Source organism: Thamnophis sirtalis, unplaced genomic scaffold, assembly GCF_051295495.1.
Source record: "Thamnophis sirtalis isolate CommonGarterSnake01/CBP01778 unplaced genomic scaffold, rThaSir2_p1.2 scaffold_8, whole genome shotgun sequence".
In the NCBI taxonomy this organism is placed as follows: Eukaryota; Metazoa; Chordata; class Lepidosauria; order Squamata; family Natricidae; genus Thamnophis; species Thamnophis sirtalis.
This window is the reverse complement of record NW_028261388.1, coordinates 26,355,106-26,377,456: the sequence shown is the minus strand read 5'-3', so window position 1 is coordinate 26,377,456 and position 22,351 is coordinate 26,355,106. Positions and strand designations below refer to the sequence as shown.

The window sequence follows — 22,351 nt, the reverse complement described above, 5'->3', positions numbered from 1 at the left end:
ACCATCTGAAATAGAATTGCTGATCAATACTGTCAAAAATGCCACCTTTACCATCACTCAGGAAAAAAATAGTAAAAACTGAAGGAATCAAGATATCTTATGGGTCTGGATGGAGAAGATTACTAGAAATACCTGGGCATCCTTCAAGCAACATCAGGTACACTGATATGAAAAAGAAAGTTAGAAATGAATATGCCACGAGAGTAAAGAAAATCTTAAAAGTCCAAATTCAATGGAAGGTATCATCTAGGCCCCGTGAAGGCAAACCTATGGCACCCATGCCACAGGTGGCACGAGGAGCCATATCTGACGGCATGCAAGGCATTGACCTATGTCACCTCCAATGTTCATGTGCGCGCTGGCTAGCTGATTTTTGGGCTTTTTGAGGGTGGAGGGAGGCCATTTTCAGGCTTCAAGAAAGCCTTCGGAGCCTGTGGATGGCGAAAAACAGAAGTTTGGAAACGGGCCTTTTCCGGGTTCCGGAGGGCCTCTGGGGGGCATTTTCTCTCTCCCCAGGCTTGAGAAAAGCCATGCGCCCATGTGTTTGGGGAAGCAGGTGGGGTCACACATGCATGCACAGGTGGGCACAACGGGGGAGCATTTAATTATGAGTGTGGACACGTGCGCTTGCGCTTTTGGCATCCGAGGCATCACTGATCTAGGCAAGGAATACCTATGCAATTCCAGTCATTAAATACATAGCTGGTATATTGGACTGGACCTAAGCAGAACTAAAAGGTTTGATAAGAAGACTAGAAAAATAATGACAATGAATCATATCCTTCATCAATGCAGCAATGTTGACAGACTCTACTTATGAAAGCATTGGAAGAATTATTTGAAAGACAGGGAAGAGGATGCACTGAAGTATGCCAGGAAGACTTACTGAGTACCGGAGACCAGACTGGCCTTCAAGAAAGACCAAATCAAAAACAGAAAAGAGGCATGGGAAAGCAAAGCATTACATGGCCAGTGTGTGAGTGTGTGTGTGTGTGTGTGTGTGTATGTGTGTGTGTGTGTGTGTATGTATGTATGTATGTATGTATGTATGTGTATATATGTATGTGTATATATGTACGTACGTACGTATGTATGTATGTATGTATGTATGTATGTATGTATGTAAAGCAGACAATAACAAGACTAAGACTTAGGAGCAACTTCACTGTCTAAAAGCAAGGAAGTTAAATAAGAGATAGAGCAGCTATTTCTGGCTACACAAGACCAAGCCTTAAGAACAAATGCATACAAAGGCAAAATTGAGAAGAAAGCAGCAGAAAGAAAATGGTGCCTCTGCAAGAAAGCTGAACCAGTAGACCACCTAGTTAGCTGCTGCAAGAATATCACACGGACTGACGACAAAGGCGTGACATTGTAGCAACTATGGTACATTGGATTATCTGTAAGAAATAATATTTGCCTACAAGCAAGAACTGATGGAATCACAAACTAAACAAAGTAATAGAAAATGAAAACGTTAAAGTTCTCTGGGACTTTACAATTCAAATAAACAAGCACCTGCCACTTAATACCCCCAAATTCAATAATAAAGACAAAATGTGTGGATAATGGATGTTGCAATGCCTGGAGCCAGCAGACGAAAACTGGCAAGAATCACATAATACAAAGGCCTGCAAATAGAAGTAGAATGACTGGCAAAAATAGCAAAGATGGTACCAATAGTAATAGGTTCCTTTGATGCAATTCCAAAACATGGGGGAAATCAGTTGAACACTATTGGCATGGACAAAGTTACTATGGCAGTTGCAAAAGGCAGTTTTACTTTGAACATCTTAGATACTGTGACAGAATCTTTAATATTGTTAAACAACAACAGATGCCTATCCCAGGTCCTTGGGAAGGACTTAATAGGTAGACAAAAATGCTAAGTCCAGTCTAAACATCAGACTGACTGTGCAACCAAATATAATAATGGGTTGGGCTTCTTTAGACTGAAATAAATGAGTCACAGCTTTGCTTTAAGGAAGACAATTCTTAGTCTCAATTTAGATTTCCTCATATAATTCCCTCCAGATACAGTATATTGGTCTTGAGGTCTCAGGATTACCATAAGACATGATGGCTGAGAATGCTAGAAAATGCAACCATGCACCATTTAAAGAATGTCAACATGGAAACAAGGTCATTCTTTGAAATAAAGATGAAACCGAAGACTGGTAGTTTGCCTTGCAGCATGCCAACTCTTCATTTCATGTTATTTTAATCAAAATAATATATTAATATCTTAAAATATATAATAATTTTTTAAAAGTCAGAGAAGAGCCGAGAAAGGGCTCTGCAACTATCGGTTTCCACAGGCACTAAGTTGTCCCTTTTGTAAAGCAAAGTTGTAACATTCAAAAACTATTTTCCTTGTTTAACTTCCTTCATGTTTGCAATATTTTCCAATCACTTTTGTAACTTTAGAAAATTGCATAGAACTGTAGAAAGCAGTTGCAATTAAGAATTGGGAGTGAAACAATTAGGCTGTCATTTCATCAATCTCCTTTTCCAAGTATATTTTATATTGTTCAATATTATTTGATGGGAAATTAGCCCAGTATGTTATTAATGAATAACATCAGTTCCTTTGGCAGCTTTCTTTATTGGCACAATTTATTTATTTATTAAAATGTATGCTTCACCCAATTTCCTAGATTTTGGGCACCTAAATAGTCCCCCCCCAATGCAGATTTATGACTGTGATCAAACTTCAAGCAAAATCATGGTTTATTTAACTATAGTTTTAATCAAGCCATTGTTGCCTGGATTGCCAAGTGCTATAACCATGCATTACAAACCACGGTGGATTGCTTCCCACATTCTGATAACCCCAAATCAGATTACTTTATTGCTTGCCATAATGGTTGAACCACTGTGGAAATCTATTCTGGTTTGCCCTGAAGAGTGAACACTCAAAAAAGTGCATTTCCCACAAAAACAAGTTGTGTATTTGGGGTTTTTGGACAAGATAAAGGATTATAACTGTCTTCAAGCAAAAAAATAATCTGCAGGTACTATGAATTATGTATAAAGTATTTTTTCTTCCTGGGTATCTTGCAGTTTTGTTACATAATTAACTACAGACCCCATGATCTTGGTGGGAAAATATATGCATGGCATATAAAATTTGCAGCTACGAACAAGCTTGTGTGGCTTTCATTGTATCTCATAGGAACATAGCAGTCTATCTGATAACAGAGTATTGGTCCATCTAGTCTAATATTTCTATACTGATTGGCAGGTTGTTTTGGGGTTTCTTGGATGTGCTGATTATTAAACGTGGAAATTCCTACATGCCAACTACATGTTTTGTCTTTATAGTACTTTCTACTCTTTGTCATTCTCAAAGTATAAAATAGCCAGCTGAAAAGATCCAGCTGAAAAGATTCTGGTCTTGAGGCACAAAGACAACAAGCTATTGAAATTTTATCTTTCTTTTTCAGTTAATGTTTCTTCTAAAAGAAAAGGCGGAGCAATCAAAATGCTGAATATGGCTTATTATGTGTGTGTGTATGTGTAATTAATTAATTGTGGGTTTCTCCATTGACTCTGATTCAAATAGTAATGTTTAGTTTTGAATATAAATAGTTGTGTAATTCATTTATTTGGTCTAGGTAGTGATAAAGATATAATGCAAGAAAACATTGTGCTCATAGCAACCTTAAATTATTTCTAGTTATTTTGTGATTTAATCACTTTTAAGGATTGAATTGTATTTAAAATATTCATAACCCCTCTCCTTAAAAAGTAGAGCTTTTGATAGGGCAATGACCTCGCCCCTTGTTTACATTGGTGTTTGAAGCTATGTACCTTTTTCTTATAATGCCATTGAGCATAGAGCAGTGGGCGGGGATGCAGACTATCTGATGCAATGCAGTACAGAGGGAAAAAGTCTATTATATATTCTGCAGAAAGAAGACAGTATTTTTTAGGAGTTCCATTTATGCCAAAGCATTTCTTCAGTATATGATAACAGTATACGATAACAGAAATTCCACCAGCTGTCAAGGTCCAAAAAGGCACAGAATAAGTCCATTGCAAATAAGCTAGAATTGATGAATTATTTTTTTTCATGCACATTTTAAAAAGCACCCTACAATTTTATTCCTACTTTCTACTGAAATTAATGAAGTTTATACATGTAAAACATTTCAGAGCAATACTAAAAGTCTTAATCAAGAGAACCAAGAATCAACACCATGCAGCTTTTTAATTTACAGGATTTTCAAATGGAGAAGGTACCCCCACTATGTTTCTTGGCAGGATAATGATGCTCAGGGGAGCTTTGAAAGCCGTTTGTAATACAATATTGGAAGACCATTGTTGACATTTTTAAAAGCTCCCTGGGAAACCAGAATTCACATGAGCTTCCTTCTAAAAAGCTTTTTGGGTACATTGGCTAAATATATTTGATTCTCTAAGAAGATGATTACTAGCAAATAAGTATTCTGATGGCAGGGGTGTCAAACTGGCTGCCTGCAGGCCAGATGTGTCACAAGCAGGCCATGCCCACCCCAGCTGCATGAAGACGAAAAATGTTACAACACATCACATGATGGCAATGCGATGCCACAAGTTTAACACCTGTGGTCTACAGCATTCAGGCATATATTTTTTCTAGGTAAAATTTGATATTTGTCTAATAATATTTTTTCAATATTTCTATTTACAATAAAAAAACAGCAAGGATGTATATTATCCACAAGAAGCAGGTAAGAGAGGACATTGAATATGATGATTTTGTTCACTCACTAAGAAATCTCTAAAATATGGAGTTTTCTCTGCTCTGACAGTATAGTTATACTAAAATTGCTTACTTTTCATCCTTGCCAATTATTATACTGACAACTAGGAATGCTACATTAACTAAAACAGAAGAGGAAATTGGGGGCTCTAGGACACCATTTACCAATATGGATAACTTCTCTAACTATAGATTTAAAGTTCCAGAAGTCTGGAAATAAAAATTCTGGAGATGAAATCCATACATCTGGAAATTGCCTAAGTTGCAAATCATTGCTTAGAGCTACACTTAATTCTTACATTCAGGTACCTCCAGGACCCTATTCCAAAAATTTTTACCATTTTGATATGGTATGTACATGAAAACTCTAGGGCAGTGGTTCTCAACCTTTCCAATGCCGCGACCCTTTAATACAATTCCTCATGTTGTGGTGACCCCCAACCATCAAATTGGTGTCTCGGTTCCTAAGACCATCGAAAATATGTGTTTTCCGATGGTCTTAGGCGACCCCTGTGAAAGGGTCGTTCGACCCCCAAAGGGGTCCCGGCCTACAGGTTGATAACCGCTGCTCTAGGGTAAATCTTCACATAACTAAAAAACAAACTCATCAAATCCCCATTAATGTCCCACTAGTATCCGAAAAAAATTACTGGTGTGCATGACGTAGTACCATCAATTTGGCATCAATGACCTGCTGAAAGAGGTGGCCTCCAACCTTGTGGGCACTAGGGACTGGTTCCATGGAGAAAGGTTTTTCCACAGACCGCGGGAAGGGGGAGTTGCATGCTGCCTGCATCCCACTGATGGGGCTTTGCTTGTTTTTGCAGGCAGTTGCTGGCATGTAGCGGACCAGTCCCAGTTCACAGACCAGGTGTTGGGGACTCCTGCTTTAAAGGCAGCCCTTTATCACAAAACAAATGTTGGTGTGGCTCTCTTGAAAACAAACACATTTATTTCCTAAAAGAGTGTTCTAAAATGAATAAGTCCTTTACAATTATTTACAATTTTTAACCATTTATTTTTAGGATTATACCTAATAAATACAAGTGATCTAATACAATTATAATAGGAACTATTTGTCTGGCAAGTAAGTCTAATATTTAATAATTTTCCTCAGGTATCTATTTTCCTTCATTACCTGGAGGAATGTGAGTATATTGTATGTTTTCCTTGAAACGTTCTTTCATTTTATAGCACTGGTTCTTTGAAAAGAGCCAATCCTTATTTTGGTTTGGTTTTACTCTGGTTTTTGTTAGCTTTTAGATATAAATAATTCTTACGCAAACCAGAACTGAAGTCAAATAAACCAGTATTATGAAATGAAAGAATGGGAATAATTCCATGGAGCTGGGCATCATCCTTTAAAGTTCAATTTTTTAAAATTTGGTTTTCCTGGGGAACCATCAGTTGAGGCAGTTTTATTTTTAGCATTTCTCTGTTGTCTCAACTGGAGATTCAGCATTAATTTTAAATGTTCAACAAAGCACACAACAAATATTTAATTGCTTGTTAATTGTGTTCCTAGGGCTTAAAACATTAAAAAGGCTAAACTTCAGAATTAATTGACGAAACACTTAGAAGGGTTTCTAAGAAGCACATAAAAGAGATAACAGACTGAAAAGTGACCAGGTAGATTTCACTGGAGAATGCAAATCCCATTGTAGGGTACTATTACCAAGAATAAATATTCTCTCTCTTATGGCAACCCACTAGACTTTTCTGGTAGAACTCAGCCTTCTACCAGAACGTTTGTTTATTTGTTTTGCTTTACTGGACATATAATATATGGAGCTCTCTCTACTCTTCTGTCATTGCATTTAGTCTAGAATTCCATTCCAACTCCTTTGCTTACTAGCTGGATTTCCTAACTCCTTATTTTTGCTACACAACTTGTGCTTTTGAATGGACTGCCATAAAGCCTATTATATTAAAATGTTGAGTTAAATGCAACAATTTGTAGCAATGAACAAACACATTACTTTGTTACACTCATAAAACAGAGCTTTAGCAGTCGATTGGCTCAAGAAAGAAGAACATTCTACCATTCTATTTACCATTCTATGCATAGAAAGGTAAATATATACTCTAGTGTATACCAGGGATGTCAAACACAAGGCTTGTGGCTGGATCTGGCCCGCAATGTAGTTGGTCTGGCCTGCGGGATTATTCTGGAGATTGTCCCAGTCTACCCAGTGCCAAGAGGAAACATTGGGCCAGCATGGCTTTGTCCTAGTCTACCCAGTGTGAAGAGGAAACATTGGACCAGCATGGCTTTGTCCCAGTCTACCCAGTGTGAAGAGGAAACATGCTAAAGTTTGGGGAGCGGTGTCAAGCTGGCCACACACACCCAGTTGAATAAATCTTCCCAGCCCTCCAAGGTCAACCACAGCCGTGATGCGGCCCTCAATGAAATTGAGTTTGACACACCTGCTGTATACTAAGACAAACATTTAAGTAATTGATGCTAAATAACTGTTCCAACTTACCCACAAATTTGACTTAAATTTAGGAATGGATCTTACTTATATATTGGGGACTTCCTGTATTTAAAAAGACTAAAGATGAACCCATTCCGTAGTCTTACATTAATAGAAATTAACTTGGTATTAAAATGCTTCCATAAGTTTTAGACTTAAGCTATCCCTGATATTTTTCTTTGTCAGTCTATTTTTTCTGTTCAGATAAGTGGCCTAAGCATTTCAGAGACAAAATGCATTGTCAATAACTTTCAACAGAAAACCACATGTCCATTTTTTTTCAAACAAGAAGGGAATATTAAGATGTATACCAAATTCAGTTGGACCACCAACTTTAGTGGAGATGTAAGCAAACAGTGATACTCCAGATGTTGCTGAACTATAACTTCCAGAATATTTCACTGTTGGACACGATGAGGGGAACTGATAATAATTATGTATCTGAGCAATATCTGGAACACTATTGAGCACAATGTAAAATAGCTCTGGAATGTTTTTCCAATTCTGTCTGCATGGAAGCTTTCTGAAGTATTTAGGGGCAGATTTAGAAAGGTGGGTATTAAGTATATCTCCTTTTGGAGACTAGAGTTGTGTAGCAGAAGGTAGCAAGGAATGTGCCGCTAAATAGTCACACTATCAATCACAGCCGCCGAAGTTAAAACAAGGATAACTTTACTTGCGTTAACAAAAATAAAGTAGGATAAACATTCTCCAAAACAAGCGATAAGTAGTCTTGAATTATATACTGTCTATGATACAACACGTTGGTTTACAGATGCTCAACTCATGATTCACCATGTAGACAGGTAACTAACATACAGAGTAGCCACCATCCAATATACAGTATTCAGCTCCAATAACAAGCATGGAGAACATACAGCCTCTTAGGGCTGATTAAAGCAACAGCATCCAATCGCATCTCACTTGAGCATATAAAGTGTCAGATACATTATTTCAATCATGGCATATATATATATAGCCAACCCAAGACTAGGATTACATCCCTAACAGTGGGTAACATGGTTAAAAAGCATTTGTTATATTGGGTTGACTTTGTCTCAGAATTAGAAAGCAGGCATAACTAATTTAGTTATGTTTTCAATTTCTTTGTGGTGCATGTAATAGAATTACAGAAGGATTGCTAGTGTGACCACACAGGCATTATTCCTTTTCAGTTTTTCAAATGATCTAAATTGTCATCCTTTAGAATAAATATATAATAGAACTGGCACTGTGGAAGACTTTATTTTATCTTCTAGCGGTACATAAGGTTTTAGCATGACATCTCTCTAGACAATTCTCTGAGTCTTTAGATTGATTTTGGCACTTTCAGTAACACAAAAACCGATGACATAATCTAGAAGCCTCTTTAAATATTAGTATCAAGATCCTATATTGCACAGATGCAAATCAAATGTAAAAAAAATAAAACAGTATTCAATAATGGAAAAAAAATCCTTCTCTGGGCCTTAACAAAGGACTGAAGATTTTTTAAAAAATTATATTACATTTCATGCAGCATCCAGGCTCTATCTGTTATTAAATCCGCAATTGTGTGTACTCTTTGGCAACATATTAATCATCAAATCATCAAAGCCATTGATGGTTGCTTCTACACTTATTCTTATCTCTCCTGCTTGGTTTCGTCACATTTTTTGTAGTGCATCATTATTATCTTTATAATTTGATAGCTGTAGGCAAGCAGAAATTGATTGCAAGCATGTACAGTGAATTCTGACTGACAGAATATTGAGGAAGAACTCTCAAAATCATTTGATATCTAAAAAATGTTCAACTGCTTTATCTCTCTTCTTTTGTGACTTTTTTTTTAATATCTCAGTTGGCAAAAGACAGGTTTCTCATTTCCACAGTGGCATAAAGATTTGCATTTTTTTGTTACTGAATAACAAAAGGAATTACCTCGATCAGTTATTAATGGCCATTGTGAAAAATCAAGGTTTACTGAAGATAACCAATCAGTAATGCCTCTTACAAAAACCTGCCAAAAATGTATACATGTTTCAGAATAAAATATTTGTGCTTACAAATACTTATTTAGTATTAGTTCAAACATTTTTCTAATTGACATTTTCCTCATAGTCCTGAGATTTTGCAATTCCTCTTAAGAATATTTTCTGCATATTTTTATATGCATAACAATATGCTATGATACCAGAAAATTTGACAAAATCCAGACCATGCAGAGGTTTCCTTTTGAGCCAAACAGAACAAAGGTTTTTTTTTTCCAGTAATGTCTCTTTTAGTTGTCTCTCTCCTGTTTCTTGTTTTATGCAACCCAAAATAACATTTATTTGCAAATATTAAGTGGCAAATGAAAATCATAAGGTTTATTATGGAATAAGATAAATAAATAAAAGCCCGTTTTATGAAGTACAGAAGAATGGTGATCAATTGGCAATGTTTGTAGGTGAATCTGCATACACATATTTAAGGTTGAAATTAATATGCCCTCAGTATATAGACCTGTTTTCTATGGATGATTTACATACAGTACATTATATTTCTCCTAATATTCATACTGGGAAAAAACATTCTTTAAGTATGTCATGGCAGTGAATGAGATGTCAGCAGTATAGAACATATTTTTATAAAAATAAAGAATGAAAAAACACAAAGGGGTGATGTAAGAAACTACAATTTATTTTTAAGAGTACTGTATGCAAATATTGTGAAGCTTGAAAAGCTACACGAGAAGGCCAGAGTTACAGATCTGGAGAGGGAAGTGAATTTCTTGACTGATACTGGTAAGCCTCTACTTATGACCACAATTAACCCAAAGTTTATGTTGCTAAGCCAGACAGTTAAGTGAATTTTGCCTCATATTTATTTATTTATTTATTTACTTACTTACTTACTTACTTACCTACCTACGTATTTATGAATGAAAATTTATATTGCTGCCTACTCACCCATGGCAATGCAAGGCAGCTTACACAAATAAAAAAATCAGATTAAAAAAAAGCAATATAATAAATAAATAAATAAATAAATAAATAAATAAATAAAATAAGTTAATTAAACAATAGCCACCCATCCACCCCCATCCTGGCGACAACATATATTCATACAAGCCATTTAATGGGCTCCATCTTGCTCTGGTTTCCCCAGGCCCACTGCAGAACCAGGTCTTCAGCGCCTTCTGGATGTGTGTTAGAATGGGGGCCACTCTAATCTGTGTTCCAGAGAGAGGGAGCCACCACAAAGAAGGCCCTTCTTCTGGGTCCCACCAAATTTATCTCTCTAGGGTATGGGCCAACGATATCTACCCACTTTAGTAGGTCGGGTAGAAACTTTTATTCCCTGCAGTTGTTAAGTTAGTGAAACACTTGTTAAAATAATCTGCCTTCCCCAATGACTTTGCCTGTCAGAAGATTGCAAAAGGCAATCACATGAACTTGGGAACCTCCAATCATCATAAATATGAGTCAATTGCCACACACCTGAATTTTGACTATGGGGGTGTTGCAACCGTTTTAAGTATGAAAACAGCCATAAGTCACCATTGCTGTTGTAACTTCAAATGGTAACTAAATGAACTATTGTTAAATCGATGACTACCTGTAGATTATTATTTTTTTTAGAAGTGTGTCTGGGTGATTCTCAGTCATCCAGGTCATGGTTGTCCCAAAAGTGCTTTTTCTGGAGGCAACTTGACTTTCTTGTTTTTTTCTTTTATTTTTTAGAATTACCCTAATTCAAGTATTACAGCAAGCTATCATTGAATTGGAAGATGTCTGGTCCAGTCAGGGCAGAAATCCAAATTAAAGCTTCTACTACAAATGTCTACTTTCTGCTTAATTTCACCCAGTGAAGGGAAGCCCATCACCTGTCACTATCAAACCTATTACAATAATAGGCAGGGTTTTCTGCAGGGTCTGCAGTTCGGCTGTTCAAATCTCACTGGCTCAGGGTTGACTCAGCCTTCCATCCTTCCGAGGTGGGTAAAATGAGGACCCGGATTGTTGTTGGGGGCAATATGCTGACTCTGTAAACCGCTTAGAGAGGGCTGAAAGCCCTATGAAGCGGTATATAAGTCTAACTGCTATTGCTATTGCTATTTTATTTTCTTGCCACTTAATTGGAATAAGTTTCCTGTAATTTGAATTCATTATTACATATCGTGCATTCTTGTAAGAATAGGGAATAGCTGTAATGTCCTTTTCAGCTACTTGAAGAATGTCTCATATCCTTACAAAGTCATATTTTCCTAAGGCTAAACATACCCAGTTCATTCAATAAGTCTTAATATGTCTTAATTTCTAGTCCCTTGTTCTTTTTCTGTGCACAGAACTAGACATTGTACTAAAGATGGAGTCTGATCAAAGCATAATAAAGTGGAGGGATTAAAAGCAGCCCAAAATCGCATGGGTGTGATGTTGTTTTTATTACAACCATCTTGTACTGAAGTCCCATTGAATCCTTTTACTCTGTCCATCTGAGGAGTTCAGTCCATTGTTCCCTTCTGCCCGTCTTTAGTTTCTTTGCTCAAAGCCAAGAAACACAAAATTTAAGATGTAAAAGAGGTAACTATACAAACATAGGATTCTCGATGAGGAAGACTTGAGGGTGTTTTGTTGTTGGTTTTGAAACACTTCCTTTAAACATGTCCAAACATGCAAAGGGATAGTTTTTAAAAAATGCAGATGTAGAAGGGGAAAACAAAACAAAACAAACAAAAAACTTTCCAAAGACAACAATCACAAACTGTAAAATTGTGAATCTGATTCTAATGTTAATTTTATGGATTATATTGCATACTACCCAGAACCCCTCTCTGGGTAGTATACAATATACTACCCAGGTTGGGAGGTGGTTAAGAAATACAAACAAATAAACAAACAAAAATTTTCAATAGTTGTTGATCTGTTGAATAAAATCCTAGATTTCAAAGTGTGTGCAGATTTTTTCCAGATATGATGGTTTGAGAGCCACCATTGAGAGATGGTTTCCTAGTTATGACACAGCATAATTTCATTTATGGGAATTTGAGACCAGTAAAAGCCAGCTTCATAATAGTAGAGGGTAATTGTTGTCTTATTTAGTAGTGTGATGCAGAGGTGGTATTCCACCGGTTCAGACTGGATCACCCAAACCGATAGCGGAAATCGCCGGTGGTTCTGCCCAACTGCCCTGGCTCTATGGCATCCCATTTAGGCTCCTTTTTTGCCAAAAGCGCATGCGCGGAATGCTGTGCGCATGCACTGAGATGCCGCATGTTCACTCACATTTGCAAACTGGTAGAGAAGGTAAGTGAATACTACCCCTGGTGTGATGCCATCATTCATGATGTAATTTAGCTTTTCCAACAAATGAGAAAATAACCTAGCAATTGGATCCACCTTCTTAATGAAGAGGGGAAGGGTGAAATGATTATGCATGTTATTAGAATAATGGTATTATATAAATAATGGCATTGTGTTGACCATAACAATGAAACTGCAATTCTAGTGTCCAAGTAATAAAATCTCTTGAGATGTGCAGAAGTTCTTAAAGAGCTCTGGAAAGTAACAAAAGTAACAAGCACAAGGAAAACAATCACGGGTTTTTGCATGAAGTTAACGAGGTTCCGGTAAGTGTCAAGTTAGATAGGTTATATGAATGGGCTTGGAAGTTCTACTTCCCTGATCTGCAATATGATTATGATTTATAATGGTTATCCCAGCTCTTGTTTTCACATGCAAGGGATTGAGTCTGCATGAGTACAGCAAAAACCAGTACAACAGAGGATTTACTTCTGAGTGACTAGCAATGATTACCTGAAACTTTGCTTCCAAAGGCAGACTCACTCTTAAGGGTATACAGGCTAGATCTTTTATACCCTTAGGATTTGAGGTTGCCATAATGTCCGTCCGTTCCTCTCCTGCATTGACTGATTCATGCAAATATTCTCTATAACAGAATAACAGAATTGGAAGGGAATTTGGGAGTTTTCTAATGATAATCCAACTCCTTGCTCAAGCAGGAAATCTTCTTAGTCATATAGAATGTGATGGCTGTTACTTTTTATTTTTTGACACTCCTGATAGTTTTCTAAGATAATTTAGTTTAAACTTAAATTTATCAGCTCCCCTTATTTGATCATCGGATCATTCCACACGGTGACTTCATGTTTAATACTGTTTGTTACAACCTATGTTTTTTCATAAAGCCTGAACCAGTATATAGTAGCAACATTTTGGCATGCAACCTGTACTGCAGTACTTTATATGCTTATCAAAATGGCTTATCAAAATAGCTCTTTATCTAATCAGAATACTAGCTTTCCTTGATGGTGGTTACAAATGCAAATTTAGCCTGCATACCTAACAACTGTGTGTCTAATATATATGATACATCAGACATATAAATCTGTGCACAGTTTTGGATACAGATAACTGACTGTGTGTTCTATGCATTAGTGAATCAAATTTCTTTTTATCTGTGTAATAAATAATATTCTGTATCATGGTGGTGTTTGAATTCCAAGGTATGATGAAGCAAAACTATTTATTCTTCATTCGCAATAGTTTGCTAATTTTTCATTTCTGTTTGCCAAAATTTAATTTCCACTGGTGCTCTTACGTAGATGGCATACTTCGTTTGCTCGTTGTAATAGCACATTGCATCCTGGATGATAAGGAGCACTTTTATAATAGAGTTAAGACCTCATTTTAATGCCAGTGACTTCTCTTAATGATCTTCAGAATTTGTGCAGCTCTAAAGCATTGTACATTACATTTAATAGATATTTCACTTTTTATATCACATAAGAAATTCAGGTTTGGTCATTTCAAAATAGAACAGCAAATCCACAGGGATATATCAAATTGTATTATGTTACTTAAAAAATACTACCCAAATCTTACTTTTTTTCTGGCCATACCACCACATGTTTACATTTTTATTTTTTATTTATGCCAACTTCCTTCCAAATAGCTCATAATAATCTTAAAGAAGCAATTTTATTTTAACAGGCTTTTAAGGTATCTCTTTTCAACCTTGTAGCTCCAGGATGTGTTGGAACTGAAACTCTTCAGTATTTCCAGTTTGTACCAATTGCCAAGCTGTAGGTTGTAGAGAACTCTGCTATAAAGCTGGGGGGGAAAAGGACTCTTATTTATCTCCTACAGTATATTTCGGAACCAAACATTTGTATCTGGGAATGTCAGATCAAAATCAGCAATGCATAGAGTTGACTTTTACATTATTAACATTTAGTATAAGAGAACCTTCTCCAGGAAATTGATTTTGACATTTCTGAGGTTTTTAATTGTGGTTATGGTTTAGATTAGAAAGGGGCAACATAAAATCTACCAGGCCACCATTAAGGAGATGATGATGATGCAATCGAAACAATGCATAATGTACAGAACAATAATAAAAAAGGGGTTATTTAAGGCTTATATAATGAAAGAAATAAAAGGATATCTCCTAATGATTGGACTTGCAATCTAAAAAGAGCTGAAACCCCATATTCATCAATTTTAAATATTATCCAACCTTTTAAAATATTTCTTTTCATTTTAAAATTAAGAGAGGCAATTATCTTCAATTCCAAGATAGTATATTTCTTAGTTGCTTGCATTAATGCCTATAATATTACATTTGTCTTCTGTATCTCCTGTTGCAACAATACAGGCAGTCCTTAACTTGAGCCCAACATTTCCATTGCTAAGTAAGACATTTGTTAACTGAGTTTTGCCCCATTTTATGACTTTTCTTGCCCTGGTTGTTAAGCGAATCACTGCAGTTGTTAAGCTAGTAACACAGTTGTTAAGTGAACCTAGCTTCCCCACTGATTTTGCTTGACAGAAGGTTGCAAAGAGTGATCACATGACCCCAGGTCAATACAACTCATAAATATGAGTCAGTTGCCAAGCGCCTGAATTTCAGCATAATCTGAATTATGCTGCAATGTGTGAAAAATGGCCATAAGACCTTTTTTTTCAGTACTATTGTAATTTTGAACGGTCACTAAATGAACTGGTGTAAGTCAAGGACTACCTGTATTACTAATTTTACAAATGTCATACCTGGATCTGAAGACTTTTTTTAAAAAAATCTAGACTTTAAAAATTGTTGAAAATGGGAAGTGGAAAGATGAAGCTGCAGGACAGTATCCTCAAACAGAAACATGTGGTGATTATCTAAGAAGTTACTTTATTTTATCAGGAAGTTTGGAGTAAAATATTAAGTCATTGTAATACAATAATACAATAGTAGAGTTGGAAGGGACCTTGGAGGTCTTCTAGTCCAACCCCCTGCCTAGGCAGGAAACCCTATACCGTTTCAGACTGATGGCTATCCAACATCTTCTTAAAGTCTTCCAGTGTTGGGGCATTCACAATTTCTGGAGGCAAGCTGTTCCACTGATTAATTGTTCTAACTGTCAGGAAATTTCTCCTCAGTTCTAAGTTGCTTCTCTCTTTGATTAGTTTCCACTCATTGCTTCTTGCTCTACCCTCAGGTGCCCTGGAGAATAGTTTGACTCCCTCTTCTTTGTGGCAACCCCTGACATATTGGAACACTGCTATCATGTCTCCCCTAGTCCTTCTTTTCATTAAACTAGACATACCCAGTTCCTGAACCGTTCTTCATATGTTTTAGCCTCCAGTCCCCTAATCATCTTTGTTGCTCTTCTCTGCACTCTTTCCAGAGTCTCCATATCTTTTCTATATTGTGGTGACCAAAACTGAATGCAGTATTCCAAGTGTGGCCTTACCAAAGCATCATGAAGTGGTATTGTGTTTCTTCCTTTAAAGAAGAAATCTAAGAACTAACTTCTGTCTTTTTGTTTCACTGATGCGATAATGTTTAGCTTATTTTATCAATACATGGCACATTCTGCAATCAATTTTCCTTTCATTGTTTCTGCTAATTGTGTCTTTTATCCAAGAACTCATTTGTACCTTTATTGTTACAGGTTACAGATTCTGTATATCAGTAGATTATTTTTGTTTCCTCTTCAAATCTTCCTGTTGAACATATTTGCAAAGCTGGAAATATATACATTTTTGCATTCCCCCCACAATCCCCTTTAACCTGGGACGAAGGAGGGGAAGGTAGGGATGTACAAATTAATTCATATGTGATCTGTTCTCTGCATAGAACAACTGGCTCTGGATGGTTCATGCACAATTAGAAATGAGCATGTTTGGTTTGCATGTGAACAACAAGGCTGCTTTGGTCCAGAAACACATCAATTGTTCTAGGCGGAAAAGTTTTTTTAGGGAACAAGAGCAGGAAAAATTAAATGCTGAAGGATTTCTTTAGTGATGACAGCTGAGGGGAGCAAGGCAAGGCAAGACATAGCATTAGGAAGATTTGGAGATCTGCAGGCCCATGCAACATACTGTTCTGGGAGCTACCAAGAACATCCAGAAATAAGTATACATGCTATGTAAAGGAAGCAATAGCAACATTGGGTATCTTTTTTTCCGAGGTAAGGTAAGAAAGAAAGCAATTTGCAGCAGCCTTGCAGGACCTACTATCCCATAATATCACTCTTATGTTCATGTGGACTTTTATTTTGGCTGAACTGCAGATGATCTCAGTTATTCCTTTCTTCCTGCTTTTTTCTTTGTGGTTTTTTTTTTTGAAATTTCACCAGTAAACTTAATGTAGACCTCCACTCCAGTGAGCTCTAATAGACTATTTTTGTTTTGCTGATGGTCACATTGTGCTGGCATTCTGGAAAATATTATGCATCCTCCACAAAGTCTTCTATCTAAGGAGTGAAAAATGGCGCCCACTGCAAAAACTTGAAAAGTTCTACTAAGTTTTCTTTATTTTCCAGGTAAGAAATACCTTAGGAAAAAGGAATTGTTCAACTTTATTGATAAGTATTTCCTAACTTTAAAAAAAAACATTGTAATTTATATAATGGACACATATGCAATCTTATACAGCAACTATGATAATACTCTTGGTTTTCAACAGTTTGTGATATTGCTTAGAAACTAAAGTGACAAACGGTAAAAAAAAAGGCAAACAGAAATATGACAATATTTCCTTTCTGTTGTAGAATTGTTTTCTATTTGAAGATCCTGGGATTAAATATATCCAGCAAACCCCAGAGTATGTGGAGAAAAGGCTGATTTTGAAGGAGTATCTCTTCAAGTAGTGAGATTCTTCATTAAAGAAAAAGAAGTTGAATAATTGAAATTATACCAGTATTCTCGGATTCTTATGCACTCCAGCACCCCTATAAGTTCTCTGTTCTCCTTCACCAGCCCAGCTGTAAAGAGGCTATTGGGCTGGAAGCAAGGAGATGAAGAGGAAAAGTGGGCAGAAAAAGCTGTTGACTCCTTGGTAAAGAAGCTGAAGAAAAAAAAGGGGGCCATGGAGGAACTGGAGAGGGCACTTAGCTGTCCTGGGCAGCCCAGTAAGTGTGTGACAATCCCACGCTCTTTGGATGGAAGGCTGCAAGTATCTCATCGCAAAGGTTTGCCGCATGTCATTTACTGCAGAGTGTGGCGCTGGCCTGATCTACAGTCTCACCATGAGTTAAAACCTCTGGAATGCTGCGAATTCCCATTTGGCTCAAAGCAGAAAGACGTCTGCATTAATCCTTACCATTATCGAAGAGTGGAAACCCCAGGTAAGTCAATCATCTAAATGTTTAATGAAGGATAGCACGGCATCGATCGCATATTTCATAATTATTCTATCTGCAAAAAAGGGAAGCTGCAGGCAAGCTGTGATTGGAAAAAGTAGTTAGATCAAAGTAGGTCAAAGAGATGCAACTATTTAGTTAGGATTACATTGGAAGATCAAGATCCTGAAAAGAAAACATAAGGAGAATTCTGATGCTACATTTATTAAAAGCGCTCTACATGGGGCAGCCCTTGAAGAGCATTCGGAGACTTCAGCTTGTCCAGAACGCAGCCGCGCGAGCGATTGTGGGTGCACCTCGGTACATCCACGTTACGCCTATCCTCCGCGAGCTGCACTGGCTGCCTATTGGTCTCCGGATACGCTTCAAGGTGCTAGTCGTCACTTATAAAGCCCTTCATGGTATTGGACCTGGGTACTTGAGAGACCGCCTGCTGCCAATTACCTCCCAAAGACCCATTAGATCCCACAGATTAGGCCTCCTCCGGATTCCATCTACTGGCCAATGTCGCCTGGCTACTACCCGGAGGAGGGCCTTCTCTGTGGCTGCTCCGGCCCTCTGGAACGAACTCCCCGCGGAGATTCGGACCCTCACCTCCCTCCAGGCTTTCCGTAAAGCCGTGAAAACCTGGCTGTTCCGGCAGGCCTGGGGTTGACGAGTTCCCTTCCCCCCCTCGAATTGTGTGACTGTTGATTGTTTTTAATTTTTCTCTGTATCTTGTTTGTTCTGTTACCTGTTTGTACCCCCCCCCTCCTGGGTTTGTTGGCCCCCTGAGTCCCTTCGGGGAATAGGGCGGCATATAAATGCAATAAACCTTCAACCTTCAACCTCCATTAATCTATTGGGCTGAAAATAGTGTAGCAATAATAGTAATGTGCATATATTAATAATAAAATTAGTGGCTCTTAGATGATTTACATTTAATCAGGTAGTTTTAAAAAGAATTTTAAAATTACAGATGATTTTTAATGATACGAATATAAGAATTTGTTCAACAAATGCAGTTTAGCCTAGTAAATTCTATCATCATATTTAATCTGATTGTTTAGTTATGTAAATTGGTCTGTTGTTAACAACTTCTATACAAAGTTACAAAACAAAACTTTCCGTGCTTTTTAAAAGCTATTATAACACGACACTCTCGACTATAGGTGAAATATCAAAACAGATGCTTTTCATTTGCTTTTAAAAAATATTTTAATTATGGGTACCTGGTGTGTTACTTTCCGTATGTCTTGTTCTTGTCCAAGGTGCTGAAGTTGTAAAGTTCTTTTAGCTTCTTAGTTAGGAGTACACTAAATGTTATTTATACAGGAAATGTATCATTGTTGCATATATTTTCATTGGAAATCACTAAGAAAGAACTCTGTATTAGATAAGAATACTAGCTGAGCACCGTTTAGTACTTAGATTTTGGGTGATTTCAAGTCATTCTTGGTTTCAGGTGACAAGTCTCTCGCGATTCCTTTAAGTCTTTATCGTGTGAAGAATATCTTAAACATATAATATCACTGCAGGTCAAATGTGTATCTTTTAAAATACAGAGGGAAAGGAAGGAACCTATTATACAGTTTTGCTGCAATCCTACTAGAGCAGGAAGGAGGGGAACATTTTGGGTAGCTAACAAGACAATCTGTCACCACAGATTGTCTTGCTAGCTACCCCAAAATACCTTGAATTTTAGCTTTGTAGCGGTGCGGCACCATGAAGTATCTTCAGTATATTGATAGGTTATCTTTTAACGAACCTAGCAATGGAATTTTACACTTGCTGCAGTTTTTAGCCTTAAAGCTGTGCCACAAATCTCTAGACTTCAGGTTCCAAATAATTACTATTTCTGTTTACACACTTGTGATCAATCAGCTCAGAAAGTAACCTAAAATGGATTATATTATATAATGTGACAAATGTGCCAGATCTTGGTTTTTAACTTTATCAGAGCTATAGTTTAGAACTAAAGCACCATATTCCAGTCTCTGTAATATCTGTTTGAAAATTCTACAGATGGGTAATGAGATACTTCTGCCTAAGACTTGGAAGAATTTTTATTTTCAAAACATCTGGTTTTTTTTTTGCTGTAGTGTTACCTCCAGTGTTGGTTCCAAGACATAGTGAATTCAACCCACATCTTAGCCTCCTTGCCAAATTCCGGAACACGTCTCTTCACAGTGAGCCACTGATGCCTCACAACGCAACTTACCCTGATTCGTTCCAGCAGCCTCCCTGCACCCCTTTCCCAGCATCCCCCAATATGTACTCTCAGTCACCAAGCACTATGAGCTACCCAGACTCCCCAGGAAATTCTTCTGCACCGGGAAGTCCTTATGAGCTCACAGGTATGCAAAATATTGTTTTTGAACTGTAGTTGATAAATGCTGAATCTACAGTAACTTCTTTTTAGGAACCAGAGTTTTGAATCATTTTTTCATTTTTTTACGACCCTGTTATCCCTTAATTCAGGGTAGAGTTAAGCTGACTGAATGGAGCTGAGTGTTTACTGGTTGGACGCCCTTCCTGATGCCTATATAGAGTTGGCAATTTTCTCTTTGAACCCTGAGAGAGAAGCAAAATATTTGCCACTATCTAGGATTGAGCTCTAGGCAAATGCCTTCTGCAAGCACACCATATCACTCTAGAGTTTTGCAAAAAAAAAAAAAAATCAGCTTTCAATTGTATCTCGCTTTTACAAGATCAAACAATTTTGGTAATAATAGCTGTATTACTGTGACATTTTGAGTTGAAGAGTGGCTTAGTTATTGATTTATTGATTTATTTGTTTTACAGTTTTTATAATTCAACCAGCTGTAAAGACTGTGTAGAGGTTGCAACATTATAAAAGCAACAATAGAAAAAAGATATGAAAACAGGCAGTAATAAGAAATAATTCTAGTAAAAATTACTAAAGAGACCCAACATAGGGTAGTAATCAAGGTCTTAAACTAGGAGCAAGGAAATATAGTTATTTTAGCCACAGAAACTCCCTGATTGACTTTGAGCCTCTTAGTCAGCCCAATTTATTTTACAAGATTGTGTGTGTGTGTGTTAGGAAAAAATAGTACTTATGCAATCCTGAGCGCCTCTTTCAAAATGTGATAAATTGAATACATTTGTTCAGATAGTCAACAGAAACACTAATATGGAGTTCCAAGTGTTATTGGAAGTTGTAACAGAGAATCTGGACTCTTTGTGGTTTATGTGTGCATAAAATGAAATCATTAGTAAGCATCTGATTTAATCCAATATAATGTGTGAAATAAGTGTTTATGCTTCAGTCTCTGAAGCCTTTTCTTTGTATTTATATAGGCAGGTCATGAAATACTAAGCGCAGCATTGTTTTCTTTTTCCTAGCTGATACACCTCCTCCACCTTATAATGCCAGAGAAACATCACAAAGCCACAATGGATGTCCTGTACATGCAGTTATAGAGAGTCCATTAGTGCTGTCACTGCCCAATGGAGGTAAATCTACTAATGGAGAGCCTGAAAGTATGTAAAGACCTGTATTTTTCTCCATAGCGGGAAGGACGTGGCCCAGATCTGATTGGTAGCCCAGGAACTATTCAGTCTTCATCCAAAGGGATCCTTAACTAAATGCTTCCTCTTGGCAGACTCAATCCAGAATAGTCTTCTATTGATTTGATTTGAATATTGGTGGCCTTGTTGAAGATTTGAATGATTTTCCTCTTGAGTTGGCGGGGAGGGGGAGCAGTTGTGATGGCAAAGAGCAATTTAAGAAAGTAAAGACTAGTGATGCATGAGTTTATTTTAGTTTATTTATGCAACTTTTATCCCTCCTTCAATCTATTTTACTCTTAAGAACTTGGAACAGGTTTACTCTTTAGTTTCTTACATAGTTAAATACACTAAAGATAGGAAATAATTTGATTTATATAGTTTTTCAGAACAACTTACAATTGTTCTGCCCTATTTTTGCATTTTTTTAATCCACTTGCATTCTCCTAATACACAAATTTTGTATTTTGTATTTTTCCTAACAATAAAACCTTTACAAATATTTCCCCCATCTAATTTTCTTTTACACATGTTAATTGAACTATATCACAATTCACAATGCTGCAAAAATTTTGTAGTATAACTATGTTTTGGCTTGTGTATAGATTTGGAAAATACAAATGTGAAAAGTCTATATTAAAATTTAAATGTTATTACTTTTGTTTGGTGTACCCTACTAGACATTGTAAGGTAACATTTTTAAGCAGTTTCCATGTTTTGCACAGTAATTAAGATACATACTTAAAAAGGAAAAAAGAGAAAATAAGTTGCTAGAGCAGTGTTTCTCCACCTGCATGGATGGCTTGCTGGAGAATTCTGGGAGTTGAAGTCTACCCATCCTCAGTTTGCCAAAGTTGAAAAGGACAGTATTAAAGGTCTCCTGAAAAAGGTATAAAGAACTCTGTTGAATCAAGTCAAGAATCATCATCATTGGTTCTGCAGCCAGTATGCAGCTTGTTCTTCATGAATTTGTTTAGTCACTTTTCAAACTTCTGCCCT

General features: G+C 36.8%; 1 protein-coding gene across 3 annotated transcripts in view; it reads left to right on the top strand.

Annotated features, from left to right (window-relative positions):
* The window catches only part of SMAD9 (SMAD family member 9), a 41,351-nt gene that overhangs the window by 7,300 nt on the left and 11,700 nt on the right, over positions 1 to 22,351 (top strand). For 2 of the 3 annotated variants that reach the window (XM_087721304.1, XM_087721302.1), the window contains exons 2-4: positions 17,249 to 17,824; positions 19,921 to 20,175; positions 21,188 to 21,298. In XM_087721304.1, the coding sequence (XP_087577430.1) occupies positions 17,413 to 17,824; positions 19,921 to 20,175; positions 21,188 to 21,298 (778 nt within the window). In that variant the 5' untranslated portion in view covers positions 17,249 to 17,412. The remainder of the gene's footprint in view (positions 1 to 17,248; positions 17,825 to 19,920; positions 20,176 to 21,187; positions 21,299 to 22,351) is intronic. The other variant, XM_087721303.1, reaches the window with a different exon arrangement.